This window comes from Triticum urartu, chromosome 3A (assembly GCF_056163025.1).
Source record: "Triticum urartu cultivar PI428250 chromosome 3A, HENAU_Tu73, whole genome shotgun sequence".
Taxonomy (NCBI): Eukaryota; Viridiplantae; Streptophyta; class Magnoliopsida; order Poales; family Poaceae; genus Triticum; species Triticum urartu.
Genome location: NC_141875.1, coordinates 733,708,768 through 733,733,849, shown reverse-complemented (window position 1 = coordinate 733,733,849; position 25,082 = coordinate 733,708,768). Strand labels below are relative to the sequence as shown.

At 45.4% G+C, this 25,082-nt stretch overlaps 4 protein-coding genes across 5 annotated transcripts in view; 1 reads left to right on the top strand and 3 right to left on the bottom strand.

Moving 5' to 3' along the window:
* The window catches only part of LOC147982402 (uncharacterized), a 139,214-nt gene that overhangs the window by 105,090 nt on the left and 9,042 nt on the right, over positions 1 to 25,082 (bottom strand). The gene's annotated exons all lie outside the window — the stretch shown is intronic.
* On the top strand, positions 13,504 to 15,722 carry LOC125531281 (cytochrome b5). Its single transcript, XM_048695693.2, has 3 exons — positions 13,504 to 13,743; positions 15,026 to 15,092; positions 15,189 to 15,722. Exons 1-3 carry the CDS (start codon positions 13,654 to 13,656, stop codon positions 15,443 to 15,445), a joined length of 414 nt encoding a protein of 137 aa, XP_048551650.1. The 5' UTR covers positions 13,504 to 13,653; the 3' UTR covers positions 15,446 to 15,722.
* GPDHP (NAD-dependent glycerol-3-phosphate dehydrogenase family protein) lies at positions 17,865 to 21,795 on the bottom strand. 2 transcript variants are annotated; one of them, XM_048695695.2, is made up of 11 exons: positions 21,253 to 21,472; positions 20,321 to 20,397; positions 20,153 to 20,225; positions 19,609 to 19,826; positions 19,414 to 19,521; positions 19,020 to 19,083; positions 18,898 to 18,935; positions 18,686 to 18,806; positions 18,561 to 18,615; positions 18,324 to 18,372; positions 17,890 to 18,244 (listed from the first exon to the last, which is right to left on the bottom strand). In XM_048695695.2, exons 1-11 carry the CDS (start codon positions 21,365 to 21,367, stop codon positions 18,062 to 18,064), a joined length of 1,101 nt encoding a protein of 366 aa, XP_048551652.1. In that variant the 5' UTR covers positions 21,368 to 21,472; the 3' UTR covers positions 17,890 to 18,061. The 2 variants fall into 2 exon arrangements, with proteins under 2 accessions (XP_087370509.1, XP_048551652.1); XM_087514383.1 differs by having other exon boundaries at positions 17,865 to 18,244; positions 19,414 to 19,826; positions 21,253 to 21,795.
* LOC147982404 (pentatricopeptide repeat-containing protein At1g11290, chloroplastic-like) lies at positions 22,653 to 24,518 on the bottom strand. The gene has a single exon (XM_087514382.1). The coding sequence runs from the start codon at positions 24,387 to 24,389 to the stop codon at positions 22,653 to 22,655; it is 1,737 nt and encodes a 578-aa protein (XP_087370508.1). The 5' UTR covers positions 24,390 to 24,518.

Sequence of the window (25,082 nt, the reverse complement as noted above, 5' to 3'; positions counted from 1 at the left end):
ACCTTTTACGGATCAAAAGATTTGTGATGTGCTTTTCCAAATGGGACCGTTAAAGGCTCCGGGGCCGGATGGTTTTCCTGCAAGGTTTTTCCAGCGGAATTGGGGTTTGATCAAGGAGGATATTGTTAAGGCTGTCCAGTAGTTTTTTATTTCTGGAGTTATGCCTGAGGGGATTAATAACACAATTATTGTTCTCATCCTGAAAATTAATAACCCTCAGTCTATTAAAGATTTCAGGTTGATCAGTTTGTGCAATGTTATCTACAAGATTATTTCCAAATACCTTGTTAACAGACTTAGGCCGCTCCTTAATGGTATGATTTCCCCTACTCAGAGTGCGTTTATTCCGGGAAGGTTAATTTCTGACAATGCTCTCATAGCCTTTGAATGTATGCATTCGTTGAGTACGCTTAAAGATTTAAGAGGGGAATTATGTGCGTATAAGTTGGATTTGGCGAAAGCTTATGATCGCGTAGACTGGCATTTCTTGCAAAGTATGATGGGGGCTTTGGGTTTTGCGCCGAGGTGGATAAATTGGATTATGTCATGTGTTACATCGGTGAAATTTGTCGTCCGCTTCAATCGACAGTTGTTGGAGTCTTTTTCACCTTGTAGGGGACTCAGGCAGGGGGCCCTTTATCTGCGTACTTGTTCCTTTTTGTTGCTGAGCCACTTTCTTTGCTGCTTAATGATGCTTCAGCCAGAGGATCTTTTCAGAGTTTCATTTGAATAGACAAGCTCCAGGTATTTCTCACTTGCTGTTTGCGGATGACAGTATTTTATTTTTCAAAGGCTCCACTGATCAAGCAATTGTCATTAAAAATATTCTGACGAAGTACGAGAAAGGGACTGGGCAGTTGTTAAGTCCTGATAAGTGTTCCATGATGTTTGGGAAAAAGTGCAATTTGGAGAATCAAGTGGCTATTATGGTAATCTTAAAAATTGCGGTCGATGGGTTCGAAGATAAATATCTTGGTCTTCCGGTTCCTGACGGAAGAATGAAAGTTGGTAAGTTTCAATCTACTAAAGATAAGGTTTTGAAAAGGCTCTCTGACTGGATAGAAAAATACGCTTCGTGTGGGGTGAAAGAAGACTTAATAAAATCAGTTATTCAAGCTCTACCCGTTTATGCTATGGGTATTTTTAAGTTCCCGGCTTCCCTTTGTGAGAAGTTAACACAGATTATCAGGAATTTTTGCCGGGGAGATGAGGAAGATCGAAGAAAAACACATTGGTTAGCTTGGGACAAATTAACAAGGTCTAAAGGTAAGGGAGGTATGGGATTCCAGGATCTCAGATTATTTAACCAAGCCCTCTTAGCCAAACAAGCGTGGAGGTTATTGGTTCATCCAGATTCGTTGTCTGCTAAGCTGATGAAGGCAAAGTATTACCCTCATGGACATATTCTTGATACAGTGTTTCCTCGGTCTGCATCAGTGACTTGGCAAGGTATTATGCATGGTCTTGAATTGCTTAAAAATGGTGTCATTTGGCGGTGGGTGATGGATCTAGCATTAATATTTGGAGGGATAATTGGTTACCCAGGAGCACTAGACTTAAAATTTCAGCTAAAAGGCATAATACTAGATTGAAGTGGGTTTCTGATTTGTTCTTGAGTGGGAGAAAGGCATGGGATGAAAATTTGATCAAGTATCTTTTCTATCCACATGATGCAGAGGAGGTTCTTAAGATTCGTATTCGTGATCAAGATGGACTCCGGAGGCCATACGCAGGAGGCGCGATCAAGACTGTCTCTCCTGAAGACTTGACATATACTCCAAGATTTTTGTCGCCGCTTAGCTCATAGCTACCGACCTTGTAACCCTAGATACCCTCACTGGCATGTATATAAGCCATAGGGTTTAGCTCGTAGAGGGGACATCAACACAAAATTATTCACCTAGCCCTAGAGTTAGACCACACATTACGATCTCGAGGTAGATCAACTCTATACTCGATACTGAAGGAAATATGCCCTAGAGGCAATAATAAAGTTATTATTTATTTCCTTATAATCATGATAAATGTTTGTTATTCATGCTAGAATTGTATTAACCGGAAACATAATACATGTGTGAATACATAGACAAACAAAGTGTCACTAGTATGCCTCTACTTGACTAGCTCGTTAATCAAAGATGGTTATGTTTCCTGACCATGAACAATGAGTTGTTATTTGATTAACGAGGTCACATCATTAGTTGAATGATCTGATTGACATGACCCATTCCATTAGCTTAGCACCCGATCGTTTAGTATGTTGCTATTGCTTTCTTCATGACTTATACATGTTCCTATGACTATGAGATTATGCAACTCCCATTTATCGGAGGAACACTTTGGGTGCTACCAAACGTCACAACGTAACTGGGTGATTATAAAGGAGCATTACAGGTGTCTCCAAAGGTAGATGTTGGGTTGGCGTATTTCGAGATTAGGATTTGTCACTCCGATTGTCGGAGAGGTATCTCTGGGCCCTCTCGGTAATGCACATCACATAAGCCTTGCAAGCATTACAACTAATGAGTTAGTTGCGAGATGATGTATTACGGAACGAGTAAAGAGACTTGCCGGTAACGAGATTGAACTAGGTATTGGATACCGACGATCGAATCTTGGGCAAGTAACATACCGATGACAAAGGGAACAACGTATGTTGTTATGCGGTCTGACTGATAAAGATCTTCGTAGAATATGTAGGAGCCAATATGGACATCCAGGTCCCGCTATTGGTTATTGACCGGAAACGTGTATCGGTCATGTCTACATTGTTCTCGAACCCGTAGGGTCCGCACGCTTAAGGTTACGATGACAGTTATATTATGAGTTTATGCATTTTGATGTACCGAATGTTGTTCGGAGTCCCGGATGTGATCATGGACATGACGAGGAGTCTCGAAATGGTCTAGACATAAAGATTAATATATTGGAAGCCTATGTTTGGATATCGGAAGTGTTCCGGGTGAAATCGGGATTTTACCAGAATACCGGGAGGGTTACCGGAACCCCCCGGGAGCTATATGGGCCATAGTGGGTCTTAGTGGAAAAGAGAAGGGGCTGCCCTAGATGGTCTGCGCGCCTCCCCCTTCCCCTAGTCCTATTAGGACTAGGAGAGGTGGCCGGCCCCCTCCTCCTCTTTTCCCCCTCCGCGAATCCTATTCCGACTAGGATTGGGGGGGGGGGGAATCCTACTCCCAGAGGGAGTAGGACTCTCCTGCGCCCTCCTCCTTGGCCGGCCAGCCTCCCCCCCTCTACTCCTTTATATACGGAGGCAGGGGGCACCTCTAGACACACAAGTTGATCCACGTGATCTATTCCTTAGCCGTGTGCGGTGCCCCCTGCCACCATATTCCTCGATAATACTGTAGCGGAGTTTAGGCGAAGCCCTGCTGCTGTAGTACATCAAGATCGTCACCATGCCGTCGTGCTGACGGAACTCTTCCCCGACACTTTGCTGGATCGGAGTCCGGGGATCGTCATCGAGTTGAACGTGTGCTCAAACTCGGAGGTGCCGTAGTTTCGGTGCTTGATCGGTTGGATCGTAAAGACGTACGACTACTTCCTCTACGTCGTGTCATCGCTTCCGCAGTCGGTCTGCGTTGGGTACGTAGACAACACTCTCCCCCTCGTTGCTATGCATCACATGATCTTGGGTGTGCGTAGGAAATTTTTTGAAATTACTACGAAAACCAACAGTGGCATCCGAGCCTAGGTTATTTATGTTGATGTTATATGCACGAGTAGAACACAAGTGAGTTGTGGACGATACAAGTCATACTGCCTACCAGCATGTCATACTTTGGTTCGGCGGTATTGTTGGACGAGACGACCCGGACCAACCTTACGCGTACACTTACGCGAGACCGGTTCCCTCGACGTGCTTTGCACATAGATGGCTTGCGGGCGACTGTCTCTTCAACTTTAGTTGAACCAAGTATGGCTACGCCCGGTCCTTGCGAAGGTTAAAACGGAGTCTATTTGACAAACTATCGTTGTGGTTTTGATGCGTAGGTGAGATTGGTTCTTACTTAAGCCCGTAGCAGCCACGTAAAACATGCAACAACAAAGTAGAGGACGTCTAACTTATTTTTGCAGGGCATGTTGTGATGTGATATGGTCAAGGCATGATGCTGAATTCTATTGTATGAGATGATCATGTTTTGTAACCGAGTTATCGGCAACTGGCAGGAGCCATATGGTTGTCGCTTTATTGTATGCAATGCAATCGCGATGTAATGCTTTACTTTATTACTAAACGGTAGTGATAGTCGTGGAAGCATAAGATTGGCGAGACGACAACGATGCTACGATGGAGATCAAGGTGTCGCGCCGGTGACGATGGTGATCATGACGGTGCTTCGGAGATGGAGATCACAAGCACAAGATGATGATGGCCATATCATATCACTTATATTGATTGCATGTGATGTTTATCTTTTTGTGCATCTTATCTTGCTTTGATTGACGGTAGCATTATAAGATGATCTCTCACTAAATTATCAAGAAGTGTTCTCCCTGAGTATGCACCGTTGCCAAAGTTTGTCGTGCCCAGACACCACATGATAATCGGGTGTGATAAGCTCTACGTCCATCTACAATGGGTGCAAGCCAGTTTTGCACACGCAGAATACTCAGGTTAAACTTGACGAGCCTAGCATATGCAGATATGGCCTCGGAACACGGAGACCGAAAGGTCGAGCGTGAATCATATAGTAGATATGATCAACATAAACGATGTTCACCATTGAAAACTACTCCATCTCACGTGATGATCGGTTATGGTTTAGTTGATTTGGATCACGTAATCACTTAGAAGATTAGAGGGATGTCTATCTAAGTGGGAGTTCTTAAGTAATATGATTAATTGAACTTAAATTTATCATGAACTTAGTACCTGATAGTATCTTGCTTGTTTATGTTGATTGTAGATAGATGGCTCGTGCTGTTGTTCCGTTGAATTTTAATGCGTTCCTTGAGAAAGCAAAAGTTGAAAGATGATGGTAGCAATTACACGGACTGGGTCCGTAACTTGAGGATTATCCTCATTGCTGCACAGAAGAATTACGTCCTGGAAGCATCGCTGGGTGCCAGGCCTGCTGCTGGAGCAACACCAGATGTTATGAACGTCTGGCAGAGCAAAGCTGATGACTACTCGATAGTTCAGTGTGCCATGCTTTACGGCTTAGAATCGGGACTTCAACGACGTTTTGAACGTCATGGAGCATATGAGATGTTCCAGGAGTTGAAGTTAATATTTCAAGCAAATGCCCGAATTGAGAGATATGAAGTCTCCAATAAGTTCTATAGCTGCAAGATGGAGGAGAACAGTTCTGTTAGTGAGCATATACTCAAAATGTCTGGGTATAATAATCACTTGATTCAATTGGGAGTTAATCTTCCGGATGATTGCGTCATTGACAGAATTCTCCAATCACTGCCACCGAGCTACAAGAGCTTCGTGATGAACTATAATATGCAAGGGATGAACAAGACTATTCCCGAGCTCTTCGCAATGCTGAAAGCTGCGGAGGTAGAAATCAAGAAGGAGCATCAAGTGTTGATGGTTAACAAGACCACTAGTTTCAAGAAAAAGGGCAAAGGGAAGAAGAAGGGGAACTTCAAAAAGAACGGCAAGCAAGTTGCTACTCAAGAGAAGAAACCCAAGTCTGGACCTAAGCCTGAAACTGAGTGCTTCTACTGCAAGCAGACTGGTCACTGGAAGCGGAACTGCCCTAAGTATTTGGCGGATAAGAAGGATGGCAAGGTGAACAAAGATATATGTGATATACATGTTATTGATGTGTACCTTACTAGAGCTCGCAGTAGCACCTGGGTATTTGATACTGGTTCTGTTGCTAATATTTGCAACTCGAATCAGGGACTACGGAATAAGCGGGCACTGGCAAAGGACGAGGTGATGATGCGCGTGGGAAACGGTTCCAAAGTCGATGTGATCGCGGTCGGCATGCTACCTCTACATCTACCTTCGGGATTAATATTAGACCTAAATAATTGTTATTTGGTGCCAGCGTTGAGCATGAACATTATATCTGGATCTTGTTTAATGCGAGACGGTTATTCATTTAAATCAGAGAATAATGGTTGTTCTATTTATATGAGTAATATCTTTTATGGTCATGCACCCTTGAAGAGTGGTCTATTCTTATTGAATCTCGATAGTAGTAATACACATATTCATAATGTTGAAGCCAAAAGATGCAGAGTTGATAATGAAAGTGCAACTTATTTGTGGCACTGTCGTTTAGGTCATATCGGTATAAAGCGCATGAAGAAACTCCATACTGATGGACTTTTGGAACCACTTGATTATGAATCACTTGGTACTTGCGAACCGTGCCTCATGGGCAAGATGACTAAAACACCGTTCTCCGGTACTATGGAGAGAGCAACAGATTTGTTGGAAATCATACATACCGATGTATGTGGTCCGATGAATATTGAGGCTCGTGGCGGATATCGTTATTTTCTCACCTTCACAGATGATTTAAGCAGATATGGGTATATCTACTTAGTGAAACATAAATCTGAAACATTTGAAAAGTTCAAAGAATTTCAGAGTGAAGTTGAAAATCATCGTAACAAGAAAATAAAGTTTCTACGATCTGATCATGGAGGAGAATATTTGAGTTACGAGTTTGGTGTACATTTGAAAAACTGTGGAATAGTTTCACAACTCACGCCACCCGGAACACCACAGCGTAATGGTGTGTCCGAACGTCGTAATCGTACTTTACTAGATATGGTGCGATCTATGATGTCTCTTACTGATTTACCGCTATCATTTTGGGGTTATGCTTTAGAGACGGCCGCATTCACGTTAAATAGGGCACCATCAAAATCCGTTGAGACGACGCCTTATGAACTATGGTTTGGCAAGAAACCAAAGTTGTCGTTTCTTAAAGTTTGGGGCTGCGATGCTTATGTGAAAAAGCTTCAACCTGATAAGCTCGAACCCAAATCGGAGAAATGTGTCTTCATAGGATACCCAAAGGAGACTGTTGGGTACACCTTCTATCACAGATCCGAAGGCAAGACATTCGTTGCTAAGAATGGATCCTTTCTAGAGAAGGAGTTTCTCTCGAAAGAAGTGAGTGGGAGGAAAGTAGAACTTGATGAGGTAACTGTACCTGCTCCCTTACTGGAAAGTAGTACATCACAGAAAACTGTTTCAGTGACACCTGCACCAGTTAGTGAGGAAGCCAATGATAATGATCATGAAACTTCAGATCAAGATACTACTGAACCTCGTAGATCAACCAGAGTAAGATCCGCATCAGAGTGGTACGGTAATCCTGTTCTGCAAGTCATGCTACTAGATCATGATGAACCTACGAACTATGAAGAAGCGATGGTGAGACCAGATTCCGCAAAGTGGCTTGAAGCCATGAAATCTGAGATGGGATCCATGTATGAGAACAAAGTATGGACTTTGGTTGACTTGCCCGATGATCGGCAAGCAATTGAAAATAAATGGATCTTTAAGAAAAAGACTGACGCTGATGGTAAGGTTACTGTCTACAAAGCTCGACTTGTCGCCAAAGGTTTTCGGCAAGTTCAAGGGATTGACTACGATGAGACCTTCTCACCCGTAGCGATGCTTAAGTCCGTCCGAATCATGTTAGCGATTGCCGCATTTTATGATTATGAAATTTGGCAGATGGATGTCAAAACTGCATTCCTGAATGGATTTCTGGAAGAAGAGTTGTATATGATGCAACCGGAAGGTTTTGTCGATCCAAAGGGAGCTAACAAAGTGTGCAAGCTCCAGCGATCCATTTATGGACTGGTGGAAGCCTCTCGGAGTTGGAATAAACGTTTTGATAGTGTGATCAAAGCATTTGGTTTTATACAGACTTTCGGAGAAGCCTGTATTTACAAGAAAGTGAGTGGGAGCTCTGTAGCATTTCTGATATTATATGTGGATGACATATTGCTGATTGGAAATGATATAGAATTTCTGGATAGCATAAAGGGATACTTGAATAAAAGTTTTTCAATGAAAGACCTTGGTGAAGCTGCTTACATATTAGGCATTAAGATCTATAGAGATAGATGAAGACGCTTAATTGGACTTTCACAAAGCACATACCTTGACAAAATTTTGAAGAAGTTCAAAATGGATCAAGCAAAGAAAGGGTTCTTGCCTGTGTTACAAGGTGTGAAGTTGAGTAAGACTCAATGACCGACCACTGCAGAAGGTAGAGAGAATATGAAAGATGTTCCCTATGCATCAGCCATAGGATCTATCATGTATGCAATGCTGTGTACTAGACCTGATGTGTGCCTTGCTATAAGTTTAGCAGGGAGGTACCAAAGTAATCCAGGAGTGGATCACTGGACAGCGGTCAAGAACATCCTGAAATACCTGAAAAGGACTAAGGATATGTTTCTCGTATATGGAGGTGACAAAGAGCTCACCGTAAAAGGTTACGTTGATGCAAGCTTTGACACTGATCCGGACGATTCTAAATCACAAACCGGATACGTGTTTACATTAAACGGTGGAGCTGTCAGTTGGTGCAGTTCTAAACAAAGCGTCGTAGCAGGATCTACATGTGAAGCGGAGTACATAGCTGCTTCGGAAGCAGCGAACGAAGGAGTCTGGATGAAGGAGTTCATATCCGATCTAGGTGTTATACCTAATGCATCGGGTCCAATGAAAATCTTTTGTGACAATACTGGTGCAATTGCCTTGGCAAAGGAATCCAGATTTCACAAAAGGACCAAACACATCAAGAGACGCTTCAACTCCATCCGGGATCTAGTCCAGGTGGGAGACATAGAGATTTGCAAGATACATACAGATCTGAATGTTGCAGACCCGTTGACTAAGCCTCTTCCACGAGCAAAACATGATCAGCACCAAGGCTCCATGGGTGTTAGATTCATTACAGTGTAATCTAGATTATTGACTCTAGTGCAAGTGGGAGACTGAAGGAAATATGCCCTAGAGGCAATAATAAAGTTATTATTTATTTCCTTATAATCATGATAAATGTTTATTATTCATGCTAGAATTGTATTAACCGGAAACATAATACATGTGTGAATACATAGACAAACAAAGTGTCACTAGTATGCCTCTACTTGACTAGCTCGTTAATCAAAGATGGTTATGTTTCCTGACCATGAACAATGAGTTGTTATTTTATTAACAAGGTCACATCATTAGTTGAATGATCTGATTGACATGACCCATTCCATTAGCTTAGCACCCGATCGTTTAGTATGTTGCTATTGCTTTCTTCATGACTTATACATGTTCCTATGACTATGAGATTATGCAACTCCCATTTACCGGAGGAACACTTTGGGTGCTACCAAACGTCACAACGTAACTGGGTGATTATAAAGGAGCATTACAGGTGTCTCCAAAGGTAGATGTTGGGTTGGCGTATTTCGAGATTAGGATTTGTCACTCCGATTGTCGGAGAGGTATCTCTGGGCCCTCTCGGTAATGCACATCACATAAGCCTTGCAAGCATTACAACTAATGAGTTAGTTGCGAGATGATGTATTACGGAACGAGTAAAGAGACTTGCCGGTAACGAGATTGAACTAGGTATTGGATACCGACGATCGAATCTCGGGCAAGTAACATACCGATGACAAAGGGAACAACGTATGTTGTTATGCGGTCTGACCGATAAAGATCTTCGTAGAATATGTAGGAGCCAATATGGGCATCCAGGTCCCGCTATTGGTTATTGACCGGAGACGTGTCTCGGTCATGTCTACATTGTTCTCGAACCCATAGGGTCCGCACGCTTAAGGTTACGATGACAGTTATATTATGAGTTTATGCATTTTGATGTGCCGAATGTTGTTCGGAGTCCCGGATGTGATCATGGACATGACGAGGAGTCTCGAAATGGTCGAGACATAAAGATTGATATATTGGAAGCCTATGTTTGGATATCGGAAGTGTTCCGAGTGAAATCGGGATTTTACCGGAATACCGGGAGGGTTACCGGAACCCCCCCGGGAGCTATATGGGCCATAGTGGAAAAGAGAAGGGGCTGCCCTAGATGGGCTGCGCGCCTCCCCCTTCCCCTAGTCCTATTAGGACTAGGAGAGGTGGCCGGCCCCCTCCTCCTCTTTTCCCCCTCCGCGAATCCTATTCCGACTAGGATTGGGGGGGGGGGGAATCCTACTCCCAGAGGGAGTAGGACTCTCCTGCGCCCTCCTCCTTGGCCGGCCAGCCTCCCCCCCTCTACTCCTTTATATACGGAGGCAGGGGGCACCTCTAGACACACAAGTTGATCCACGTGATCTATTCCTTAGCCGTGTGCGGTGCCCCCTGCCACCATATTCCTCGATAATACTGTAGCGGAGTTTAGGCGAAGCCCTGCTGCTGTAGTACATCAAGATCGTCACCACGCCGTCGTGCTGACGGAACTCTTCCCCGACACTTTGCTGGATCGGAGTCCGGGGATCGTCATCGAGCTGAACGTGTGCTCGAACTCGGAGGTGCCGTAGTTTCGGTGCTTGATCGGTTGGATCGTGAAGACGTACAACTACTTCCTCTACGTCGTGTCATCGCTTCCGCAGTCGGTCTGCGTTGGGTACGTAGACAACACTCTCCCCCTCGTTGCTATGCATCACATGATCTTGCGTGTGCGTAGGAAAATTTTTGAAATTACTACGAAACCCAACAGGTACATCTTCATCAATATGAACAAGAGCAGGACATAGGGTTTTACCTTCATCAAGAGGGCCTGAACCTGGGTAAACATCATCTCTTTCGTTCCTGTTACCCTAGATCGAATAACCATAGCTCGAGACCCCCTACCTCGAGGTCTGCCGGTTTTGACACCGACAGCCAGACTTACACGGTGAGGTGTCGAAAAGGAGAAATTTTTGGGCCTCGAGCCTGTGTTTGGGCCGGGCTTACACGTGGAGGTGTCAAAAGGAGTAATTTTTGGGCCTCGGGCCTGTGTTTGGGCCGGGCTTACATGTGGAGGTGTCAAAAAGGAGTAATTTTTGGCCTCGGGCTTGTGTTTGGGCCGGGCTTACACGTGGAGCTGTCGAAAAGGAGTATTTTTTGCACCTCACGCCTGTGTTCGGGCCGGGCTTATACGTTGAGGTGTCGAAGAGTAATTTTTTGGGTATTGGCCATGTGTTCAGGCTAGGCTTACACGTGGAGCTGTCGAAAAGGAGAAATTTTTGGGCCTCGGGCTTGTGTTTGGGCCGGGCTTACACACGTGGAGGTGTCAAAAAGGAGTAAGTTTCTAGGCTCCACCTGTCGGGCCGGGCTTACACGTGAAGGTGTCAGAAAGGAATATTTTTCAGGCCTTAGGTTGTGTTTGGGCAGGCTTACATGTGAAGGTGTTGAAAAGGAGTAGTTTTCGGGCCTCGGGCTGGCCTTACACGTGAAGGTGTCGAAAAGGAGAACTTTTGGGGCCTTGGGCCTGTGTTCGTACCGGGCTTACATGTAGAGGTATCAAAAAGGAGTAAATTTCGGTCCTTCTGCTATGTTTGGGTCGGGCTTATACGTGGATGTGTCGAAAATGAGTAATTCTTGGGCCTCGGGGTGGCCTTACACTCGGAGGTGTCGAAAAGGAGAATTTTTTGGGCCTCGGGCATGTGTTCAGTCTGGGCTTACATGTGGAGGTGTAAAAAGGAGTATTTTTTGGGCCTCGGGCCTGTGCTCAGTCTGGGCTTACATGTGGAGTTGTCAAAAAGGAGTATTTTGGGCCTCGGGCCTGTGTTCAGTCTGGGCTTACATGTGGAGGTGTCAAAAAGGAGTATTTTTTGGGCCTCGGGCCTGTGTTCAGTCTGGGCTTACATGTGGAGGTGTCAAAAAGGAGTATTTTTTGGGCCTCGGGCCTATGTTCAGTCTGGCCTACATGTGGAGGTGTAAAAAAGGAGTAATTCGGGCCGGGCTTACACATGGCGGTGTCGAAAAGGAGTAATTTTTAGGCCTAGGGTTGTGTTTGGGTCAGGCTTACCCGTGAAGATGTCGAAAAAGTGTAATGTTTGGGCTTCGGGATGGTCTTACACATGGATGTGTCAAAAATGAGTAATTTTCAGGCCTCGAGCTTGCCTTACACATGGAGGTGTTGAAAAGTGTCGTCCAAGCCATGCTTTTTGGCTTTGGGCTAGCGTCCGGGCGGGACTTATACATGGAGTTAACGAAAATTGTTGTTGGTGCCGTGGTAATGGGCTTCGGACTACTGTTTGGGTTGGGCTTAGGCTTACACATGGAGGCGACGAAAAGGAGACTTTTTGGGCCTGGCCCAAGCTTTTGCAGGCCCAACCCGACTGATGATCATGTTTAATTGTGAGGAAAGGCAGTTCGAGCATAATGATCATTACCTTTTTTCAGGAAAAAAACACACCCTCGCGCGAAAGCCTAATAATATTCGTTGTAACATATTGCTACACCCGTTAACTAGCTCAATAGCCAAGATCCAAGATGGAACTCGGTCTTCAAGTAGAAGAGCCCACATAGCACATCTCGTCGCCTCCCATCTCCCGACGCAGTTCCAACTGGCCGGTCGAGAACCTCCGGAACATGAACACACCATGTCGCCAACTGTTGAATTCAAAGAAGGCCAAGAAGCAAGCATGCGTTCAGATTCTCAAAGACGATGGATGCTTAATTACCTCGACCCACTGGTCGTGGGCATGACGCTCGGTGTGTCGTCAAGGTGGATCATCTTATTTCCGCCAGTGGCAATGTACCCGCGGACAACGAGATACGTTGTCGTGGTCGCCCGACTGTGGTGATTTCTTCAATCTTGAAGTGGCATGACATCGAACATCGTGTAGCTTAGTTGCTGCCGCTCGCCCCTCGTGTCTGCCCCGGCGCTCCTCGTCCTGCTCCACGACGGCCGGCACTGGCAAGATGCGCGCGTTCCTCCTGGCACGGCGGCACCTCCGACCCGGTCCATGCCTCGTTTGCGGTTCTAGAGGACGAGGGTTTACGGAATCAGTTAAAAATGCTCTCAGACGATGCGCGCACGCACATAACACTTGGCTCAGGGACTGTAGTAGTACTTCCTTCGTTTCTTTTTAGTCCGCAAGCTTTATAGAATTTAACTAACTTTATATTAAAAAAATATAAACATTTACAATATAAAATCAATATTATCAGATGCACCATGAAATGTATGTTCATATTATATAGTTTTAGTATTGTAGATGTTCATATTTTTTTATATAAATTTAGTCAAATTTTATGTAATTTGATTTTGACCTAATTTTATATGCGAAGTAAAAAGAAACGAAGAGAGTACTTAATCCACTGTAGGTTGCGGCGCCCACGGAGTGCGTGTGCGTGCGAGGTTCGGCATGGAACGGGTTTGTGGACCACAGATCCCAGGCTTGCAATCTCAGACGGGTGTGGGTTGGCAGGTGAGGCGGGGGTAGGTGGGTCAACCCAACCCCCTCACACCTCCCACAGACGATGACAGGCGGGGCCCGTTCAAGCCGCGGCCCCACCCCACCCGCCCCCAGTCTAGTCCATGCCGTACCGCACCACACCACCCGAGTCGACCCCGACCTACCCACCCTCCCCTCTCCTCTCCTCCAGATATCAATCAATTCCGCACCCCCTCCTTGGATCCAAACCCTTCCCATCACTCTCGCTTGACAGCAGAGAGGAGCAGAGAGGAGGAGGAGGAGACCATGTCGTCGTCCGGTGGCAAGGTGTTCACCCTCGAGGAGGTCGCCAAGCACACCTCCAAGGACGACTGCTGGCTAGTCATCGGCGGCAAGGTATCTTCTTCCTCCTCCTCTCTTCCGTTCCCCGAGATCCGGCCGCCGCCGCGTGGGTCCTTGTTTTCTCTTCCTCGGGATCTCCGCCCACCTACGGCCGCCTCCTGATCCGCCCACCCTGCGCCCTCTCTTCCTCGGGATCTTCACCCACGCGGAGTTGGCCACAGGGGGGGAGGAAAGATCTGAGGCCGCCGCGCCTCCAAACTCTTATCTAACTGTTCCGACCTGCTACCGCCGCTGCCGAATTGCCGGCCTGGCCTTGCTTCATCTCTCGCAATTCTCTCTGTTAGATACTCTGCCTCTTACCAAGGGGTCTGCGTCGCCTGTTTTTTGCTTGCTTCCGGATCGCATCTGCGCAGATCCGACCGCTGCCGGCCTGACCCCAACATGCTGCAAACCTTGTTAATACTACGTCAATTCAGTAGTAATCCTTCAAACATTTACTATATGCTTGCTTGCTAGGCTAACCATCTTATGCCTTGAATCATGACAAACAGGGTGAGCTAGTCTTGTCTTCATTTAGGCTGCCAAGCCTCTTGCGCATAGCTTCCAATCCCCAATCCCCAATCAGGGGCAGGGGCAGGGGCAGGCAGACGGGACGATCCACTAGCCGCTCTGCCTTTTTTCCTTTTACAACGGCGCTTCATCTCATCCGGCTGTTACGACTTACGACGACATTAGGCTAACGCGCACATGTTTCAGTTTAACCAGAAACCAACCTGCTTTGCAAGGCCAGTTTGATTCTTCTTGTTCATGAGCCGCTTGCTTGCTTGCTGACCATACATACAGAGTTCCAATCACCCAATCTAGTCTCATTAGATTCCATCCATACCGCTTAGCCCATTCACGGCACCAATTTTTTCGGTTGGCTTCCTGCCTTGATGTGTACATCTAATTAATAGCTGCCATATAATTATGGCCTTCATTCTTGTTCAGCGTTGCAATTGTACCCATTCGATTGTCCGTGCGCGCGTCACCATCGTTTGGTAATCTGTCCTCTTCTGGACCCCAGCTTTCCAAACAAGATGTCGACTCGACCACAAATATTTTCTCGGATGATTCCAAAAGCCGTGCATTGTAGTCTCAACAAGTGTGCGCTTCTTGTTTCTCATGTTTTCCTGCACATGATTTACAACTTTGTTGCAATTCTATACACGTGACGGTCCTATGTGGCTTACAGTTATGAAGTGGCATGCACATGCTTTTATATCTGCAAGCAAGGCCTTGTGTTATAATATTATGAAAGCCAATACTCACTGAAGAATATGATGTGCTCCTGTAGGTGTACAATGTGACCAAGTTTCTTGATGACCACCCTGGAGGCGACGATGTCTTGCTGTCTTCAACCGGTACTGCCCCATCACATGTTTATTTTGTATATAAATAAATAAGGCTGCAAAGGGAATGCGATTTCAGCTTACAAATTTGCTCTTTTTACATTGCAGCCAAGGACGCGACCGACGACTTTGAGGACGTGGGGCACAGCACGACCGCCCGGGCGATGATGGATGAGTACTATGTTGGTGAGATCGACGCGACCACGATACCCACCAAGGTCAAGTACACGCCGCCCAAGCAGCCGCACTACAACCAGGACAAGACCCCCGAGTTCGTCATCAAGATCCTCCAGTTCTTGGTCCCCCTCGCGATACTGGGCTTGGCCGTCGCCGTACGTATCTACACCAAGGCGGAGTCTGTCTAGCACCGTCGTCTTATACCAGTCAGTCAGTCAGTCATTCGGAAGTGTCCAAGAGCTGAATAAGTTTTAGTGGGGATTTGCATTTTGTACCAGCGTCACCGTCCTGTCATGAAATCTGGGAACTGTTCTCGACCCGTCGTTGCGTTATGGTTCTAAGACGTCCGCTGTTGAAATCGTGACTCGGGAAAACGGATAGATACTTGGCTATATTTTCCATATCGCTGGTGAATGTTCAGACATACATATTCTTAATTTGATGTGATTAGTTGTGTATGTGTCACTTTGCTTGTGTCCCTTGATCAACAGAGTCTCGGTGCATCTTTCTGGTGCTGATGTTGTCACACTGAATGGCCTGTAGGTGCACCAAATTTGTACTGCTGTTGCAGTAGCAGGGCTACATCTTGCACAGAAAATAAAGGCAAATTGACACGTTAATATTGGCAAAGTGCCGATTTCTTTTAGCTAGGCCCCACATGTCATACACTTGGAAATTGTGGCAAAGGTTTCAGTCATGCTGATGCACATGTTGCACCTGGATTGATATAACCTGATAACTGGCCTCTTAACCACATTCAACAGCTGCGTTAAGAGCACACCAAAAGCACATTTGTAAGATATGATAGATGATGCCACAAATGAGATATGATAGATGATGCCACAAATGAATACATCTAGAACTTTCTGAGCCTACCTTTGCCTGGTATTACAAGGTAGTGAAAACTTTACGAAGCCCGAATTGTTCAACAAAATTTCAGTACATGTTTCTGGTGCTGGATGTTGTCACTGGATGGCCTGTAGGTGCACCAAATCTGTACTGCTCTGGCAATAGCGAGCTACATCTTTTCACAAAAGCAAAAAAACATCAGTCATAATAATTGGCAGCCAAGTTAGGCAGGAGTTTAATTAGCCAACATAATTAGCTTAGAAGTGCCACATTTTTAGCCAGGTCCCACATGTCATACACATGGATACCAAAGAGGAATCAGCATGCAGGCAAAGATACCTACCTAGTCATGCTGATGCCAATGTTAGATTATAAGTGCCACAAGTTTTAGCCAGGTCCCACATGTCATACACACAGAACCGTGACAAGATTCCGGAGAACCAGCATGCAGGCAAAGATTCCCAGTAATGACTGCTGATGCAAATGTTACCTCTTAATAAACATTTAACAGCCGAGCACAACAAAGGCACAGCACTGATCTTTTACAAGCATGATTTACAAACAGTTACAAACAAGTGATGACTCCTTGCTTGGTTTTGCTGAAGCCAGCACATGTGTAAGATGTGACAGGTCATGCCACAAATGAATAAACAAAATGAGCTAGCATCTAGCATCTACAACTTCCTGGGCCTTGCTTTGCCAGGAATTGGAAGGTAATGGAATGCTTGGTCTTCGAAAAACTTTACAAAGCCCAAATTGTTCTTGATGGCATCTTCAAGATTGACCTTCAGCGAGCCCTGAAAATGGGTTCAGGACAAGGTAGATTCAGTATCCTGACATCTAGCTGAGAGCGACATGATTTCACATTCTTTCATTTAAGAAAGAAACTGGGCCAAGAATCTAATTTGAGCATCTCAAGCATAGTATATGACAATATAAATAGGCAACAAATTTATTTATTTTTGACATGTCAGCATCTAGCTGGGAGCAAATGTTGGCTTGCCAAATATTGGCATCAAACCAACATATATGATTTCAGAGCTTTTAATTTACGAAGTAAACTGGGCCAATAATCCAATTTGAGAATATCAGGCATTATAATAGTATAGGACAATAAAAACCAGTAACATACAAATTTAGTTTTGGTTTTTTTTGTCATCCCCATAAATGTGCTAACTTATTAGCAACATCAAATGTCAACTTCTAGGGTGAAGAATTTGAATGTACTGCATTTCTAATAGTCTACTTGTATTTTACTGCAATAGGAACGGAGTATCTTCCAACAAATATCTCCTTATGTTCATGCTTAGCAGAAGTAACTCGCAATTACACTGTCAAGCCTCCTATTTCAAAACTTATAATACAGTTACATACAAATATGATCTTCATTCCGACTGTCATGACCTTTCAATGCAAACTATCACTGCAAGACCTTAAAAACTAAATCACTTGAGATCTCCTCACATATGTGATACAACGTTCCACCATTTAACATTCAATTATCATTTTATTTTGTGATACTTGGAAAATGAAACCAATTTATCCAATATGATTATAACACAATACAATAGTTTTCACAACATTATACACTGAGTTAATACTAGACCTACTTATCTGATCAAGTCAGATATTCCTGGATGCAAAGGGGGGGAAAAGCATAGCTCAGATCTCATTAATTACTGATTTTCAAGCAATTTGAAGTGCAGGTATATACTCTAATTAAACATTAACACGAGGTACAACCTTTGGTGTTCTTTCTCATTTAAGTATCATCTTGTGAAACACCATGGAATTAACTGATTCCTGGGTAAGGTTCACAAACAGCAGTTTCAACCAACTACACATAGAAGCATTGACTCATAGGGTCATGCACTTTGATAGGTTACACTCAGTATACCCCGCCTTGTTTCGTTATAATGAGAACTCAGGCAGCAATACAGATTTCAGTATGTAGCTCAGTAACATGGAGTAGAACCACCGACGAAGGAGAGGTTGGGCGTATGCTCACTGTATTCAACTATTGATGTAGGAGGCAGTTGTCCGATACAGATCTCATGTACAGTTGATAAAAGCGGAAACAGTTCCTGCCACCCATGATAAGTCAATACTTCATAGACTTCTCTTGCAGTGGATACCCCCTATGAAACAAACAAAAATTAGACACACCAAGTAGTCAACGCCTTCATTATACATTATAAATTTCTTATTTTTCTTCACCTGCAGTTTTTGCCCATGCAACATTTCTGCCTCTAGCTCATCAAAAGACCTGTCATAAAGTTGATGAAATAAAAAGTTATCATATAATCACAGCAGGCAGAGAGAACATAGTCATGCTATGCTAACTGCCTATCTATTTAGCATAGGCCAAAAAGAAACAGGGCATCTTGTTTGGATACTTGAACAGAGGTAGATAGAGTCAGAACTCAGCAGAGATGCAGGGTTTAGAGAAGAAACCTTTTGCCGCCATTTCTTGCAAAGGCTTCTGCCACTCTCCTGTTTCTCCCACCAACTGCCATGGAATGATAACATTTTTTAGTATGTCTGTTCAGTGGTTAATTGAGAACAATGAAGATACGTACGGCATGTAGTTATAAGGTCAGCCACACCACAGCTCTCAAAGAAAGTGTTGTCTCTGACTGAAGGGAACAGAAGTTTAGAGAAAGCACGCATTTCCCGCAAACCAATCCGCATTATTGCAGCCTAATAAACAAAGAAAGATATCATAAGACTATGCGATGCACATGCACATTCTTTTCTTCATTCAAAATGCTTTCAGTAATAGAATTGATACCTTGGTGTTGTTTCCCATATCCAAGCCATCAACAAGACCTGCAAATTAATTCACCACTTAGATTACTTTAGTTGAAAGGAAAAGTGAATAAAACCACACAAAATACTACTGTATGCAAAAACCTGCAGCAATCGCCACAACATTTTTCAGTGTCCCACATAGTTCAACTCCCTCAATATCTTCCACCTGTACATGAAGGGTACATAATTAAGGCTGCATCAATAAGAATTCAATTCACAGAATTTACTGAACCTAAATGTAATTTGCTTTAAATACTCCCAGAATTGTTTCACATTTTTCTGCTGCCATTCATGTTCATTGGTACCTCAATACCTCATAACTACATTCGAAATTTTACCATTTAGTAAGAAATCTTCCCTTTCCACTTTCACTTTCAAACCCAGTTCTTTTTCGACTTGGCAATTGTAGAAATTTAAATACCTTCATATTCCACACTTATCTATCACCATGCCAGGAGTGGAAATTAATTTATGAGGTTATGGCTGATGATCTTACAATAGCAACTAGGAAGTAAGGAGTGGTGAAAAGTTTAGCCCATCGGTTTGCTGCTTCTTTATCTTCCCTATATCCAATTGTTGCTTCACTGAACTTCTCAACAGCGATCTGCATATGAGATACACACCCACTTATTTTTTCTGTGCCGCTGAAGGCTATAAGAAATTTCGTATGGGAAGTTGAATAAACACTTGCCTCATTTGCAATGTTAGCACCCATGAGGACACAACAGTTGATTCCAAGTGTATCGGTAATTAGTTTTGATATCATGCATGGTCCTTCCATCTTGACCTCCATGCCCTTGATGAGGGATATAGCCTCAACTCCTGGTCTTAGTTTGCCCACAAGCTTCTTACATATACCCTCCACAAATTGATGGGGAGTCACAAAAACCAGCATATCGGCGTCTTTGACTGAGAAAGCCAGACTAATTATTATGGACAATTATCTGACAACATGCAAATGGCTTGATGTATAGTTGAAACGATAATGAAAAAATAATAATTATGAATTGTATACTGTTATGTGCATTATTATTTCTTAAGTAGTTTCCATAGGCAAACAAAGCCAAAAGGGACAAACATATCTGTGCACAGCAAAGCTCAAGTCATTAAACCGTCTAACCTTATTTTTGTTTCGTAAGTTTTCTTGATCAACTAGAAGAGAATGTATTGCTAGCATCCAAAGTAGTATTTCCTCCTAATGATAATCAGAAATGGGTTACAGTGCGGTTAATTACCTGCACTCTCTAAGTCGGGGTCAGCAATAACATTGGTTCCAAGCTTAATACCAGGTAGGTACTTGCAGTTCTCCTGAAACATGTGAGAATGAAACCATTCGTTACTGTACAAGTCATTGCCCGTTCAAGAATTAAAACAAGACAAATGGAATTAGATTTAACTCTTACATGTGCTTGGTTAATGGACTCAGATAGCTTCTCGCCTGTTGGCAATGTTTCTTCAAACACCCACATTCTCACTTCATCTGCAAACAGTTTACCCCAAAATCAACACCGACAGGTGCACAGATGCATCTTGAGTAACCAGAAGTGCATCTTATTCAAATTTATTTCTACAATTGTGTATGCAGGAGGACACACCACACCAAAGAAAGAGGAACTCTAGCTAGTACCAAACTCACTGCAAGAAACACTATATATCAGCGATCTCAAGGATAACCCAGAGACTACTGCATGTCCATTCTCCTACATATATTGCTAAAAGAGAAAATGCCAGTTTTTCAGGTTGACGCTGTTTCTACAGATTGCTAACTGGAAATGTCATAGATACATACGGCGGCATAGAGACATTTAACCAACAGGTGCACACATGCATGCCTCTTCAGTAACCAAAAGTGCATATTGTTCAAATTTGTTTCTACTATTGTGTATGCAGGACGACACACAGAGAAAATTAAAGAGAACTCTAGCTAGTATCAAACTCAGTCCAAGAAACACTGTAGATTAGTGGTCTCAAAGGATAAATCAGAGACTACAACATGTCAATTCTGTCCTACATACTGCTAATTAAGTGGAAATGCCAGCTTTTCAGGTTGACATGTTTCTACAGATTGCTAACTGGAAATGCCGTAGATACATACGGCGGCATAGAGACATTCAAGGAGTCAATTTGATTTTTGGACTATTCTGCTGGTCATCAGCACCAAATCAGCCCACCAAGAGGATAGGATACATGTGGTCACCTATTGCATTGCATCGGTCACATGCTCCCAAAACAGACAGAAACCAGTAATCCAAATGGCATCACCCAACGGCTGGGACACACGGCATGTCGTGCTGTGCTGTGCTACAGGTCAGAGGCAGAGAGGGAGGGTGGTTACCGTGGAAGGAGGGCAGCTTGGCGGTGTTGGAGGCGAGGAGGCGGGAGGCGACGCTGCCCCAGTTGCCGCTGCCGATGACGGCCACCCGGTGCTTGCCCGCATGCCCGTTCTCCATCTCAGGCGGCCGGCACGGAACGCAGGCCAATCCAGCAGCACCGGCAACAAGAAGAACAAGAGCGGCAACAGCGAGAAGAGCAAGGACAGGCCGAGAGCAGACCCCGCAATCGGCAGCGAATATATGGAGAGGGGGCGGAGCACAAGAGCCAAGAGAGAATTTTTATAAAGAGGCGGTGAAGAATGTTAGGAGGGGGCGGGCGGGCATCCCCAAGATTTGGCGCCTATCTACCCGCGGTTTGCCGCCCGCAACAACGAGGCCGCCGCCGCCGGCATTGCCTTGCCTTGCTTCCGGTGGCGACAGGAGGCGAGGGCGCGGAGGAGGAGGAGGAGAATGACGGTGATTCGTCCGTGATCTGGTGGTGGGAAGCCGTGGTCGCTCTCTCTCCCCTCCTCCTCGCCTCGGTGGTATCGGAGAGAGCCTGGCGCACGTGTGTTCTGGCCCAAGGCAGAAAGGCCCGGCCGGCCCAGCCATGCTTCAGGTGGCACCAAGCTGCCTGCGTGCGTGCGTGCACACAGAATCTGGAAAATTAAGCTGCAATTCATAGGCCGTAATGATACATAAGTCTTGCTTCATGATCAAATGGCAAGTAAAGGTGCTGATTTCCCTAAAGACAAGTAAAGGTGCTGATTTTTTCCTAAAAAAAGTACAGTAGTAAAATGCTGATATACTGACCTGTTCTTCACATTCATGTGTCAAACCTGGGGTCCTCATGAATTTAATCTTGGCCTTTCGTTAGTCAGCGCTCCGATAGTCTTGTTTTCAGCAGCATGAATTCTTGGGGTATCAGGGGATTTTTTTTATCAACATTGCCGTAATTCATATGCTGTAATGATTTATAAGTACAGGATGCTGTGATCTCAACCTTCTTATCTAGCCTGTATCAGTTAACTGACGTACAGGTGCTGATCTCCCTAAAAACGATTATAGGTCTGACATAATAACCTGAATTCTTCATGCATCAGATTCGGGTCCTGACAGTCTTAATCATAGGCTTTGGTTACTCAGCACTCCAATGGTCTTGGTTTCAGTAGCACAAAATCCTTGCAATATCAGGAAATTTTATCAACGGTGCTGCAATTCATATTAATGATGTATAAGTACAGGATCGTGTGAAGGCATATGATTTGTGTTTTCTTATAAATTGATGCCAGGAACTATCTCTGCTCTCCAAACTTCATCAGAGGTTCATCGGATTTATGAGTGATTTCTGGCATTACCTTCAGTGAACACTGCAACATAGCTGACCATTACCTACAGTTAACAACGGCAAATCTATGGGATCTCAACCTTCTTGTCCAACCTGTACCCGGTCCTCGACACAGCTCCAAGCAGGGTTCTTCACTACCCCTTTACCTGCCATGGCCTCCCTGACCTCGGCAGCATCACCCCAGTGGCCATCACCGGCAAAGACCTTTGACAGCTGAACATGGGCAGAGGAGTCGTGAGGGTAGAGCTCGACCAGGCGCGTGGACACCCGGATCGCAATCTCAAGGTTGCCGTGGATCTGGCAGGCACTAAGCAGAGCTCTGTACACCGAGACGCCAGGTTCAATAGGCATGTCGTTGATCAAAGCCTCGGCTTCTTGGAGATGGCCCGCTCGTCCAAGAAGATCGACCACGCACGCGTAGTGCTCTAGCCGCGCCCCTGCGAGAAACCCGTTTGTCTTCATCAAGTTGAAGTACTCCAACCCTGTATCCACCAAACCGGCGTGGCTGCAAGCTGTAAGCACCAACAAGAAGGTTGTGTTGTCTGGCTGAACATTCAGTCTCCTCATCCGTTCAAACACCTCAACCACCTGTTTGCCATAACCATGTTGAGCATATCCTGTCAGAAGCGAATTCCAGGAGACCAAATCAGGCGCTTCCACCGAAGTGAAAACATCCCTGGCTTCCCCTATCTCGCCGCGCCTGGCGTACATGGAGATCAAACCGTTCTGGACATTCACAGCAGACTCATACCCAGTTTTGAGGATCAGAGCATGGACTTGTCTTCCCTCCAGCAGTGAGGATGAGCTCCCTATAGCCTTCAGCATGCTGCCAAAGGTGAACATATCTGTGTCAGCGCCATGCCGTCTCATCTCCAAGAACTGCTGAAACACCTCGTCGCCTCTTCCCAAACAGGAGAGCCCCGAGATCACGGAATTGAGCATGACCTGATCCTGACACGAAACACTCATCTGTACCTCCCTGAAATCATCTAAGCTGCCACACTTGGAGTACATGGTCATAAGAGTGGACAGAACATACGGATTGTGCTCGAGACCCTTCTTTACCACCGCACAATGCGCTTGCCTCCCATGGTCTAGGTCCTGGGGGCTCTCCAATGAGCTGAGAAGGCTGCTGTACGTCATCATGTTTGGTGCCACCCCTGACTGTTCCATCTCCCTGACCAACACCATGGCCTCGCGAGGTCTTCCGGCTGAGGCGAACCCGCCGACAAGAGACGTAAAAGTGGCCACATTCTTCTCTTCCATCTCCTCAAGAACCCGCTGAGCAGCCGAAACATCACGGCATTTGGCGTACATGTCCACCAACGCAGTCCCGACAACGACGCTGCCACAGACGATGCTGCCGCACTTGAGGCCAGCAGCGTGGAGCATCGCCCCGACGCCCGCGTCCTCCATCCTCACGCACGCGACAAGGGCGCTGGACACGGCCGCCGCCGTGGGGGAGAAGCCGGCACGCACCATGCGTCCGAAAGCCTCCACGGCCAGGCCCGGCGCGCTGGACCGCGCGTGGCCGTAGACGAGCGCGCTCCAGGTGACGCCGGTCCTCTCGGGCATTTCGTCGAACAGTCGCTGGGCGTCGCGCGGGCGGCGGCAGCGGCAGTAGAAGGCGAGGAGGGCGGTGCCCGCGAAGACGTTGCAAGCCGCGAGGCCGAGCTTGGTGGCCAGCCCATGGCACTGCGCCGCGGCGGACGGGCTCGGCGGAAGCGGGGAGGAGGAGGAGGCGAGGAGCTGGACGAACCCCCGCGGCGTCCGCACGGCGCGAAGGATGATGCCCGGGGGCGGCAGAGGCATGGAGACGGCGAGAGCAGGCGTCCGGGGAGCGGCGGCGAAATGGCGGTGCTCGCGTCGCGTGGACCCCCCGTGGTGCGCGCCGGCGCCTGAGAAGACAGTCGTCGCGTGCCGTTTTTGCCGGGAGGGAGCCGTCAGAGGATTTAAATAATAAAGGAATGGTTTGAATGTGAATGTGAATTTGAGTTGTTGTTCGATTTGAAATTTCTTGTGAACTCTTTTCTCGAGTAATGAATACTCCCTCCGTACCAAAAAATATACATCAAAATAATAATATATATATTCTACGTAGGTAGTACACAACAAGTATTTAGGAAGAAGAAGAAAATACATATATCTCAAAACTATGCAGAAGTCAAATCAAATGGATTCATAACTCATCCATGCCTATCCACAATAATCTTTGCTTCAACAATTCTTTTGCAAAGTAAACTAAAGGACAAAAACAATCTCATATTTGTAAAGTCTCACGGTATTGTTCGGCCGCCAAGCCGAGAAGCAAAGAAGCGAGAGGCGACGGGAGGGGGAGTTGATTTTTGAGGCATATGTCCACCCGTCACTTTTTAATAAGATACAATTACAAGAGTGGATTTTTGGAGCCCGGGTGTATTGGAGGACCTTATTTTAAGGGAAACGTTACCATCCAACCGGCAGATGAGTCGCTCGTATCCATCGCCTCTGTGACCGTTCGATTTA

Bases quoted from the DNA above. Each gene is read 5' to 3' on its own strand.
- LOC125531281 (XM_048695693.2), top strand. From the start codon at position 13,654: ATGTCGTCGTCCGGTGGCAAGGTGTTCACCCTCGAGGAGGTCGCCAAG. The intron at 13,744-15,025 runs GTATCTTCTTCC...GTGCTCCTGTAG, and splicing joins GGCTAGTCATCGGCGGCAAG to GTGTACAATGTGACCAAGTT. The intron at 15,093-15,188 runs GTACTGCCCCAT...TTTACATTGCAG, and splicing joins TGTCTTGCTGTCTTCAACCG to CCAAGGACGCGACCGACGAC.
- GPDHP (XM_087514383.1), bottom strand. From the start codon at position 21,367: ATGGAGAACGGGCATGCGGGCAAGCACCGGGTGGCCGTCATCGGCAGC. The intron at 20,398-21,252 runs GTAACCACCCTC...AACTGTTTGCAG, and splicing joins CAAGCTGCCCTCCTTCCACG to ATGAAGTGAGAATGTGGGTG. The intron at 19,827-20,152 runs GTAATTAACCGC...TGGCTTTCTCAG, and splicing joins CCCCGACTTAGAGAGTGCAG to TCAAAGACGCCGATATGCTG.
- LOC147982404 (XM_087514382.1), bottom strand. From the start codon at position 24,389: ATGCCTCTGCCGCCCCCGGGCATCATCCTTCGCGCCGTGCGGACGCCG.